Source organism: Mobula hypostoma, chromosome 1, assembly GCF_963921235.1.
Source record: "Mobula hypostoma chromosome 1, sMobHyp1.1, whole genome shotgun sequence".
Taxonomy (NCBI): Eukaryota; Metazoa; Chordata; class Chondrichthyes; order Myliobatiformes; family Myliobatidae; genus Mobula; species Mobula hypostoma.
This window is the reverse complement of record NC_086097.1, coordinates 92,806,978-92,819,305: the sequence shown is the minus strand read 5'-3', so window position 1 is coordinate 92,819,305 and position 12,328 is coordinate 92,806,978. Positions and strand designations below refer to the sequence as shown.

The 12,328-nt window shown below is 46.0% G+C and overlaps 1 protein-coding gene across 1 annotated transcript in view; it reads right to left on the bottom strand.

Annotated features, from left to right (window-relative positions):
* Positions 1 to 9,687, bottom strand: part of si:dkey-13p1.4 (transmembrane protein 151B) — a 41,099-nt gene extending 31,412 nt beyond the window's left edge. Inside the window, exon 1 of the mRNA XM_063073196.1 lies at positions 9,176 to 9,687. Coding sequence (XP_062929266.1) covers positions 9,176 to 9,496 — 321 coding nt within the window. The 5' untranslated portion in view covers positions 9,497 to 9,687. The remainder of the gene's footprint in view (positions 1 to 9,175) is intronic.
* Positions 9,688 to 12,328: the final 2,641 nt, after the last annotated feature.

The following is a 12,328-nucleotide window of genomic DNA, read 5'->3' as shown; positions in this document are numbered from 1 at the left end:
GTAGATTAACAACATTTAAAAGGTACTTGGATAGGTACACAGAGAGGAAAGGTTTAGAGGGATACAGGCCAAATGCAGGCAAATGGGACTAGCTTAGATGGTATGGAATGTTGGACGTAAGGACCTGCTTCCATGCTTCATGACTCTATGACCAGCTACAGAATAGTTGCAACAGGCACATTCACGCATTAGCATTAATCCAAATTCTGGATGCATTCCCAAATGCTGAGAACAGCAGCAGATGGTCCAAAAATCAGGTACAATTCCAGAGAGATGGTATAAACTTCCAGCTTGGGTATAGACTGGAACACTGAGAAGCGAGTATAATTGAAAAAGCTGGGTGAAACTCCTAGTCAGGGAGTACTGGAAACAACTGCAACTACTGGATACGTTCTTCACCAATCTGAATTAGCACAGAATCTCACATAATGGTCCACATGCAGCACGCTATCACCCATACTGGACCCCGTACATTTCGCCCACTGACACAACCAATCAACAGATGACGCAATAGCCACAGCTCTACACACTGTCCTTACACACCTGGAGAAGAAGGGTGCTTATGTGAGAATACTGTTCTTGGACGACAGTTCAGCATTCAACACCATTGTTCCCTCCAGGCTCGACAAGAAGCTCAGAGACCTTGGCCTTCACCCTGCCTCGTGCAGCTGGATCCTGGACTTCCTGTCAGATCACCGGCAGGTGGTAAGAGTGGGCTCCCTCACCTCCAACCCTCTGACTCTCAATACAGGAGCCCTTCAGGGCTGTGTCCTAAGCCCCCTTCTTTACTCTCTGTATACTCATGACTGTCTCGCCACCCACAGCTCCAATCTGCGAATTAAATTTGCTGACGGCACTACACTGATTGGCCTAATCTCAAATAATAATGAGACAGCCTGTGGAGAAGAAGTCATCACCCTGACACAGTGGTGTCACGAAAACAACCTCTCTCTCAATGTCGCAAAAACAAAGAAACTGGATGTGGACGACAGGAGGAATGGAGACAGGCTCATCCCTATTGACATCAATGGATCTGGGGTTGAGAGGGTGAACAGCTTTAAGTTCCTCAGCAAACACATCATCGAGGATCTCACGTGGTCTGTACATACTGGCTGTGTCGTGAAAAAGGCACAACAGCGTCTCTTTCAGCTCAGACAGTTGAGGAAGTTCGGTATGGGCCCCCAAGTCCTAAGAACTTTCTACAGGGGCACAATTGAGAGCATCCTGACTGGCTGCATCACTGCCTGGTATGGGAATTGTACTTCCCTCAATCACAGGACTCTGCAGAGAGTGGTGCGGCCAGCCCAGCTCATATGTAGATGTGAACTTCCCATTATTCAGGAAATTTACAAAGACAGGTGTGTAAAAAGATCACTGGGGACATGAGTCACCCCAACCACAAACTGTTCCAGCTGCTACCAACCAGGAAAAGGTACTGCAGCATAAAAGCCAGGAACAACAGGCTCCTGGACAGCTTCTTCCACCAGGCCATCAGACTGATTAATTCATACTGATATAATTGTATTTCTATGTTATATTGACTGTCTTGTTGTGCATACTATTTATTATAAATTACTATAAATTGCACTTTGCACATTTAGATGGAGATGTAACGTAAAGATTTTTACTCCTCATGTATATGAAGGATGTAAGTAATAAAGTCAATTCAATTCAGTTCAATTCAAATATCGGCGGACTGGGATCATTCTAAATCCTACATGTGACTGCAATTTTAGAGGGGGATAAATTCCCACTCAAGGTGCAATTTCAGATAATGGAAGAAGCAATCTCAGATAATGGAAGAAATAAAACCAAGTGATAAACTCCTAGGAAGTGAAAGCAATTCCAGAGTAAAGGATAAAGATCCCAAACACTGTGTACAATCCCAGGTACAATCTGTGAATACAATCTTGGACTCAAGACAAAATCCCAGGAAGTATTGCAAACACAGGAAGTGGATAAAGGTCCTCATTGGGAATGTGATCCCGGTGACATATAAAGTTCCAGGTAGTCACTGCAATCTCCAGCAGGGAAAACAACCCCAGAAAGTGAGCACAATTCCAGATAAGAGATGGAAACTCAGGTAGTAGGAGCAACTCGTAGATAAAATCCAATGGATTTGATTAAAATAATGACAGTTTAAGGAATAAAACTCAGGCACATATTACAATAGATAATACAAAGAATTCCAGATGGGGACTATAATCTAAATGAAGGGATAAAATTCTAAGATAATGGAAAAATAGGAGATTACCATCCCTATTAATGGATAAAATCAGACAAGAGCAAGTGCATGTAAGGGACAACATTGCAGGTAATAACAGCAATTCCAAATGTTTAAAAAACCCTGGGCCTGAGTAACTGTTAAAAGGCCAAGCAGTAAACCCTGTATAATTGGATTATGTCAGGGAAAGAGCTCAGCACAGGGGGTGGATAAAATCAAAAGCAGTGAGTGTAATCCTAATCAATGTATAAAATTCCAAGCAGGGTTTTCAATCCAGGTAAGAGATGAAATCTCAGGGAGTGAGAACAATTCCAGAAGAAGATAAAAGAAACACTAATTAGTACCAAGGTAGGTGTCAGGTAAATTCCCATGTGGTGATGTAAGTTTGGGGAAGGAATACACTCCCAGAGAATGAGTGCCATCCAAATTAACTGTTAAATTCCCAACCATTGAGAACATAAAAACAAAACAAACGAGCAGAAGGACTGTGTCTGTAGTGCCGTTGAAATTCTGGCTCATCTTCCAACCCAGCATCATTTTCCTGTACTGAGTACATATCTAATATATATAATGGCAAAGTTTCCACCGCCATCTGGGGTAGAGAATTCACCACCCTTCTGAGTGAAGTAATTTCTTCTCCAAATAGGCTTTATTTCATGTCTGTGTCTCCTAATTCTGGACTCCTTGTCCAGGGAAGCATCTTACCACATATCTACTATGTCAGGCCTTGTTAAAACAGTTTTACATATATTATGGAAGGAGACCAAAACAGTACACAACGAGCCATTTGTGGTGTCACCAATGCTCGTACCAATTACAGTAAGAATTTGTTTACTCTTGTCTTCAAATCATCTTGCAATGAAGACCAACATATCAATTTGCCATTCTAAAGTGTGCGTTGCCATTCTAATTGCCTGCTTCGCCAACAGTTAGCTTTCAGTGACTTGTCTAGAAGGAAGGACATCCATGTCTCTGTATTAATGCAAACATTTTCCAAACTGTCACCATTTAAAAAAATTGGCACCTCTGATTCTTCTGCCGAGTGGACAAGCTCACATCTTCCCATGATTAGGCTGGGGTAAATTGGGGTTTGTTGGGCAGCAGGGCTCAAAGGGCCAGAAGGGCCTACTTTGTTTAATATCTCAATAATTAAACAAATAATCCACATTTTTAACACAGCCCAGTCTATCTCAAAGGCCAGCCTCCCCTACGTTAAACTCTGTATACATTTCCCATGCCTCTAAGCAGCTAACATAACCAAAGATCCTTCCGAAGTTGGTCATCCTCTCTTCTCCTCCATTCCATTGCACAGGAGAAGCAAAAACTTGGAAGCATGTACCACCAGATTTAATTCTATTCCACTGTTAAACGACTCTTTAACACGCCTCTAGTACAATAAAGAAGAACTCTTGATTTCCCAACTCTTGACCCATGCATCTTATTTGTCTACCTGCACTGCACTTCTTCAGTAACTAAATATAATACTCCATTCCGCATTCTATTAACATTTTCTTTTCTACTACCTCAATAGACTTATTGTATGTTTGGAATGATCTGTCTTGATGGCATTCAAAATTATTTTTTAATGATACACGTGGCAATAGTAAACCAATTACACATTAATGAATTTTGTGTGATAAAATTGGAATATTACATTTGGCTCCCTCAGTCAAATTATTTATATATATATATAGTGCACAATTGAGCTGCATTCATGAATTCTTGTAGTGACAGTCCACCATTCGGAGAGGATTGTTACTTTCTGTTTATTTCTATTCTCCATTGTCAATTTTGGTAGGATGGAGATCCATCTCTACCAAAGGAGGTGCAAGGCACTCCTTCCCTCTGCTGTGCACCTCACCACACCTGTGAACCTGGCAAGGAACTCGACTTGACCTGTTGTAGGAGGGAACCTAGAAAAAAGATCAAGATAACTGGGCAAAGTCAGCATGGTTTTGTGCAAGGAAAATTGTGCTTGACCAATGCAATGAAGAGACGTGTACTCTGGATAGAGAAGACCAATGAATATTGTAAAGTCAGCATGGTTTTGTGCAAGGAAAATTGTGCTTGACCAATGCAATGAAGAGACGTGTACTCTGGATAGAGAAGACCAATGAATATTGTTAGACTTCCACAAGGCTTTTGTTAAGGTCCACGTCGAAAACTATAGTCAAAATGAAATCTGGTGGTAGATGAGGTAACATATTGTTGAAGACCAGCTGACTAACGGGAAACATGATAGTCACAAGTGATGTCTTTCTGTAGTTGGCAGGATGTGACAAGTAGCATGCCACAGGGATAGGAGAACATAAGAGCATAGGAAATAGGAGCAGGAGTTGGCCATCAGACCCATCGAGCCTGCTCCGCATTCAGTAAGATCTTGGCTGATCTGGCCATGGACTCATCTCCACCTACTAGCCTTTTCCCCCAACCCTTAATTCCCCTATTAAGCAAAAATCAATCCAACCTTGTCTTAAATATATTTACTGTGCTGAGGTCTCCAACATGTTTACATATTATCTAAAAGACATGGATGAAGGGATGAAAGGTATGGTTGTTAAGCCTGGTGATAACACAAAATCAGGTAGGGAAATAATTTGTGATGAGGATATAAGGAAGCATCTAAGGGATATAGATAGGTTAAATGCGAAGGCAAAGATCTGGCAAAAACAGAGAATAAAATGGGAAAATGTAAATTTGTACATAATAGTATATTCTATTTTGTCTTTCTTTATCACCGTTTGCTAATGTCAAACATGCACCCAGCTCCTTAGCCTACTGCTTTTTGTAGCAACTTTATAAATTTTTGCTTATATTTAACACAGTCCTGTGATCTATTGATATACCATTTTTCCTTGTGTGTCTTTATGGCATTAAAGAATGTACAGTATATTTGCTGAAAATCATTTTAATGTGAATCACTGCCCTTTTGCTGTAGTGTCTTAATGCGATTTCCAACCTGTCCTCATAATATCCTTTGTTTTGATAGAACAGCTTGGATTTATTTTCAGCCAAGTAATTTTTGAAATTTAATGCAGGTTTATCTTCCCTGAGGACCCTATCCAACAGGGTTACTAAATCAGGCATTTCTTATTTCAGAATGTAAAATCTAACAGAGTCTGTTCCTTACCCAAAATACTAATTACTTGAGGACTTGGAGGGTCAAGTAGCAGCTGTGGAGGCAAATGGATGTCTGATACTAGAGCGTCAAGACCTTGTATCGGTCTACTGACCAATCTCCTTGACCTCTGGAGCAGAATACTTTGGATGTTTACTACAATCTGTGAGAACTTTCAATGGAGAGTGACTGCCCTGCCCCCATCACATATCTTTAAACTATGGAAAATATACAAACAAAATATAAACCAATGGAAGTAAAATAAAATCACAGGGCAGTGTGCAATCCCAGATGTTAGATAAAATATAGGACAGTGAATATAGTTCCCAGCATCTGGTAGTGTCCTAGTTAGTGAAGGGAATTGTGGAATAAACTTGCAAAAAGCAAATAAAATCCCCAAAAATTCCAGTGTAGGAATGGAATCCATTTGGTTTGTAGGGTCAGCGTAATGGGTAAAATTGCAGACAGTGAAAATGACTGGCAGGGATTCTAACATCAAATAAACTAAATGGAATTGAAAGAATCCCCAGATGATTTATAAAATCGGAGGTGTAGATGACTATTATGTATGTAATAGTATGGAAGAATGTTGTACGTGGAATGGGAATGAGGGAAGTCCCTGGCAGGGGTTGAACATCAAGATCTGAGTGCAGTCCTGGGTTAGGGGTGAACATGAAGGAACGGGTTCAGTCCTGGGTCAGTGGTAAACACCAGGAACCAGTGGAATCCTGGGTCAGGGGTCAACACCAAGAACAGGTTCTGTCCCGAGTCAGGGGTAAACACCAGGAACGAGTGGAATCCCAGGTCAGGGGGTAAACACCAGGAATAAGTGGAATCCTGGGTCAGGAGTTAACACCAGGAACAGGTTCTGTCCCGAGTCAGGGGTAAACACCAGGAACGAGTGGAATCCCAGGTCAGGGGGTAAACACCAGGAATAAGTGGAATCCTGGGTCAGGAGTCAACACCAGGAACAGGTTCTATCCCAAGTCAGGGGTAAACACCAGGAACGAGTGGAATCCCAGGTGAGGGGGTAAACACCAGCAACAAGTCGAATCCTGGGTCAGGGGTCAACACCAGGAACAGGTTCTGTCCTGAGTCAGGGGTAAACACCAGGAACGAGTTCAATTCTGCGTTAGGGGTAAACACCAGGAACGAGTGGAATCCCGGGTCAGGGGTAAACACCAGGAACGAGTGGAATCCCAGGTGAGGGGGTAAACACCAGGAACAAGTCGAATCCTGGGTCAGGGGTCAACACCAGGAACAGGTTCTGTCCTCAGTCAGGGGTAAACACCAGAAACAAGTTCAGTACCAGGTCAGGGGTAAACACCAGGAACGAGTTCAATTCTGGGTTAGGGGTAAACACCAGGAACGAGTGGAATCCCGGGTCGGGGTAAACACCAGGAATGAGTGGAATCCCAGGTCAGGGGTCAACACCAGAAACAGGTTCAGTCCTGGGTCAGGGGTCAACACCAGAAACAGGTTCAGTCCCAGGTCAGGGGTAAACACCAGGAACGAGTTCAGTCCCAGGTCAGGGGTAACACCAGAAACAAGTGGAATCTCGGGTCAGGGGTAAACTCCAGGATCGAGTGGAATCCCAGGTCAGGGGGTAAACACCAGGAATAAGTGGAATCCAGGGTCAGGGGTCAACACCAAGAACAGGTTCTGTCCCGAGTCAGGGGTAAACACCAGGAACGAGTGGAATCCCAGGTCAGGGGGTAAACATCAGGAATAAGTGGAATCCTGGGTCAGGGGTCAACACCAGGAACAGGTTCTGTCCCGAGTCAGGGGTAAACACCAGGAACGAGTGGAATCCCGGGTCAGGGGTAAACACCAGGAACGAGTGGAATCCCAGGTGAGGGGGTAAACACCAGGAACAAGTCGAATCCTGGGTCAGGGGTCAACACCAGGAACAGGTTCTGTCCTGAGTCAGGGGTAAACACCAGAAACAAATTCAGTACCAGGTCAGGGGTAAACACCAGGAACGAGTTCAATTCTGGGTTAGGGGTAAACACCAGGAACGAGTGGAATCCCGGGTCAGGGGTAAACACCAGGAACGAGTGGAATCCCAGGTCAGGGGTCAACACCAGAAACCGGTTCAGTCCTGGGTCAGGGGTCAACACCAGAAACAGATTCAGTCCCAGGTCAGGGGTAACACCAGAAACGAGTGGAATCCAGGGTCAGGGGTAAACACTAGGAACGAGTGGAATCCCGGGTCAGGGGTCAACACCAGGAACAAGTGGAATCCAGGGTCAGGAGTAAACACCAGGAACGAGTTCAGTCCCGGGTCAGAGGTGAACAGTAGGAACGAGTGGAATCCCGGGTCAGAGGTAAATATCAGAAACAAGATCAATTCCGGGACAGGGTTAAAGATCAGGGAATATGTACAAACCGGGTAAGAGATCAAAGGTGTGAAGGGCCATCAGAGTTGCAGGCAAACATTCCAGTGCGTTAATACAATTCTAGGTACGTATAGGAAAACAATGGTAGGGTTCACGGCATCATAAAACCCAATGCAGCCAGCGCAATCTTGGGTAAAATTCCAACGCGTCGTGGAGCAGAAACGTGTGATCTGATTTCTGGATGACCTCATTGCTTGCTCTTGCAGATATCCTCGAGCAGCAGAAGCGGGCGTCACCGGCGGGCTAATGTCTTCGGGATGCACCGTGATGGAAGCAGCTGGTGGCAGCAGTTAGAAGTCCGAGTACATTAGCCGCTCCATTAGTTCACACGAGAGGCCCCTGCATCAAACTGCGGCGGGGGGCACATTGCGGTGTCCGTGTACAGTACACCCCAGCCAGTGAACAGTGCGGGGCCAAGCTGGGCTTCCCCCTCCCTCGCACACCCAGGTGCTCTCACCAGCTCTCGTCTCGTACCACCCGCTCATGTTCCACGCCAATTCCAGCAAAGCACAGCCCGCTTCCTTTGCTCCATCGCACTCCCCGCCGGTGTCGCCCCGTGTCCCCGAGAGGCAGGAGACTGCGGCGCCGCCGGCAGCTCACCTTTCAAGGGAGGGCGAGATCTCCGGGCTGGGAGACACCCGGAGAGCATGGAACTGTCTCGCTCCTCTCACTTGCTTTTTGTCCTCTTCCCGCTCCCTCCCTCCTCCACTGGCTCTCCCTAAACAACCCCCATCTCAAGATACTCCCACCACCAATACCCCCACCCCTCCCCTCATCATGCTGCTCCCAGTTCAGTCCCTCACGAAGGGTGATTCGCGCTCTCTATACCTGCACCCCGATTTGCCCAGAGATATTGGCGTCTCCTCCCTCGACTCTCCTGAACTGTGATGCCTCTATCTGTTAATGCGTTTAATCTGTTTGTTAAACAGCTCCGCCGCTCCGTCTCCCTTGTGTGCGTGTCTAAATGTATTTTGCTCTGCTTTCTGTCTCTCAGCCCCTCTCACTCCTTGGCACGGAGCCTCTCCTCTTTCTAGGTCTCCCCGCCGCTTCCTTTCTCCCCTCTCCAGGATCAAATCTGATTCTAACCTCCCCCCCCTTCTGTTTTTGCATTCCACGTACAAATGCAGAGATCTGCCATCCACCCAAATCCCGGCAATATGTTAAAGAACAAATCACCGATTGTCACCGCTCAAAACAAATCGAACCCCAGTGAAACGGGGTATTACAGGTCAAACATGGGAGTTTCCTTTGTGCAGGCTTTTGGATGCACCTGTACTTGTGATGCGCTGGTTTATTGCCCATCTTCACTCCCCAGGGCTCGCTGTCTTTGGGGATTATTTGTATTCAATGATTTCCAAAATGTGCCCGTTCCAACTTTTATTTTCCCAGCCCGCCTCCACCCAGCCCACCGCCCCGCCGCCACTGCCGGCTTACCTCCTCCCGGACCTCTTCCGATGCCTCCTCTCCCGGGCCCGGGACACCGTTTTCTGTGCTCGGCACGGTTGACGTCCTCTGCGGCTGCATTTGTGCTAGATTCAAGGCCAGCCCTGGCGGGCTAAACCTTTGCTGACTGCCGCACCGACACCGCTCTCCCCGGAGCCGCCGTTCAGCTGCATGTTGCTGGGGTTGTTTTTCGTTGGTGAGTGGGTGGGGGGTGGGGGTGGGTGAAGGGGTGCTTGTCAAATGTGGGGTCTCCTTTGCAGCAGGTCTGCGGACAGTCCCAAGGTTTCCTTGGCGCTCCGGGGTCTTTTTCATTCAAGCTTTACCTCCCTGGATGCCGGGTTGCGTTCAGCTCTCCATCCGCAGCTCGTCCTCCCCCTCCCCTGCCGTACACACACACACACACACACACACACACACATACATACATATATATACACACACACACACGCACACCTGGAGGTGGCTCAGCCTCCGAAGTACACAAGGGAAGGAGAGAAAGCCGGAAAATAACACCTGGGGCAGGGAGGAGGGAGAGACTGACTGGATAGACTAGAAAGAAGCGAGAAAAAGGAGTGATGAGAGAAAAAAAAGTATTGTGGAAAGAAAATGGAATGCTGGAAAAGCGAGAAGAGAGAGAGAGAGCGAGAAAGGGAGAAGAGGAAGGAAGAAAGCAGAGGGAGGGTGAAAGAGTGCAGAGGAGAGGGAGAGACCGGAGATTCGGGAGGGGGTGAGGGAGAGAGGATGGTGGAGCAGGGGAGAGGTAAAGAGAGCAGGGGCAGGGTGAGAGGGTGAGAGTGCAGTGGGAAGAGGGAGAATTAGAGATTGCAGAGGAAAGGGGGAGGGACAGGTTTAGTTTGGATATGTTGATTATTGGCACACGTATAGGGATAGAGTGAAAAGCTTTTGTTTTGCCATCCAGACATATCTAATTACATTGAGATAGTAAAAAGAAAACTGAAGGCAGAATTTAATGTTATAGTTACAGGGAAAGTGCTGTGCAGGTAGATAACAAGATGCAAGGGTCATGATGAGGTTGTTTGGGAGATCAAGAGTTCATCCTTACTTTATGGAAAGTCCATTCAAGAACTTTATAATAGTGGCATGGAACTTGTTGAGCAGAAGACACAAAAGCTTAAAAGCACATACCACCAGAATCAATGGAGCCTTTTGTCTCTCCTGCTCAGCAAGAGGGGGAGCAGAGAATGACCAGGGTGAGAAGGGTCCTTGATGAGGTTGGCTGACTTCCCAAAGCAGTGGGAAGAGTAGACAGAGGGGATGGTTGGTCTCTGTGATGGAGTGGACTGCATTCACAATGCTCTGCAGTTTCCTGCAGCCTTGAACAGAGCCTTTGCCACACCAAGCTGTAATGCACCCAGAAAGGATGCTTCATATGGCACAGCTGTAAAAAGATAGCGAGTATCATACTTTTTCATACTTTATACTTTATTGTCGCTAAACAATTGATACTAGAGCGTGCAATCATCACAGCAATATTTGATTCTGCTCTTCGTGCTCCCTGGAGTACAAATCAATAGTAAATATTAAAAATTTAAATTATAAATCATAAATAGAAAATAGAAAAGGGAAAGTAAGGTAGTGCTAAAAAAACGGAGGCAGGTCCAGATATTTGGAGGGTACGGCCCAGATCCGGGTCAGGATCCATTCAGCAGTCTTATCACAGTTGGAAAGAAGCTGTTCCCAAATCTGGCCGTACAAGTCTTCAAGCTCCTGAGCCTTCTCCTGGAGGGAAGAGGGACGAAAAGTGTGTTGGCTGGGTGGGTCGTGTCCTTGATTATCCTGGCAGCATTGCTCCAACAGCGTGCGGTGTAAAGTGAGTCCAAGGATGGAAGATTGGTTTGTGTGATGTGCTACGCCGTGTTCACGACTTCTTCCGGTCTTGGACAGGACAACTTCCGTACCAGGTTGTGATGCACCCCAGAAGAATGCTTTCTACAGTGCTTCTATAAAAATGAGTGAGGGTTTTAGGGGACAGGCCAAAATTCCTTAGCTTCCTCAGGAAGTAAAGGCGCTGGTGGGCCTTCTTGGCAGTGGACTCTGCTTGGTTGGACCAAGTCAGGTCATTTGTGATATTGACCCCGAGGAACTTAAAGCTTTTGACCTGGTCCACTTGCATACCACCGATGTAAATGGGGTCGTGTGGTCTGCTACTCCTTCTGAAGTCAACAACCAATTCTTTCGTCTTGCTGACATTGAGGGATAGGTTATTGTCTTCGCACCATGCCACCAGGTTCTTAATTTCCTCTCTGTACTTAAATTCATCATTACCCGAGATACGGCCTAAAATTGTGGTGTCATCAGCAAACTTATGTATTGAGTTTGATGGAAACTTGGCTACACAATCATGGGTGTACAGTGAGTACAGCAGGGGGCTGAGTACACAGCCTTGTGGGGCACCAGTGCTCAGAGTGATTGTAGAGGAGAGCTTGTCCCCTATTTTTACAGCCTGGGTCCTGTCTGTGGGGAAGTTGAAGATCCAGCTGCAAATCTGAGCACTAAGGCCTAGGTTCCGGAGCTTAGGAATCAGTTTATTTGGAATGATGGTATTAGAGGCTTCAGGGACATGCTGGATTTCCTCAGTCTTCTGAGGAAGCTGTCAAAGACAAAGTTGGGTTTAAGTAGTACTTTTGGTTATAGTGTCTACACAGTTGGAGCAAGACAAATTCTTGATGATTTTTGCACCTAGGAACTTGAAGCAATCAACCATCTCCACCTCAGTGCCATTGTACAGATAGGGTTGTGTACTGCATCCCATTCCCTGAAGTCAATGACCAGCTCTTTCGTTTAGTTCACATTGAGTGGAAGGTTGTTTCTATAACACTAAGCTCTGTATCTCCTTCCTGTACTCTGTCTCGCCGTTAGAGATGGGGCCCACTTTGGTGACGTCGTATACAAACCCACAAATGGAGTTTGAGCAGAATCTGGTCACTCAGTTGTTCGTGTACAGGGAGTATAGTAAGGGGCAAAGGACGCAGCCTTACAGGATACTGGTGTTGACAGTAACTGTGGAGGAGTGTAGTTGCCTGTCCTTACTAACTATGGTCTGTCGGTCAGGAAATCAAGAACCCAGTTGCAAAGGGAGGTGCAGAGTCTGAGGCTCAGAGGTTCTGAGTGTGTTTGGGGTTG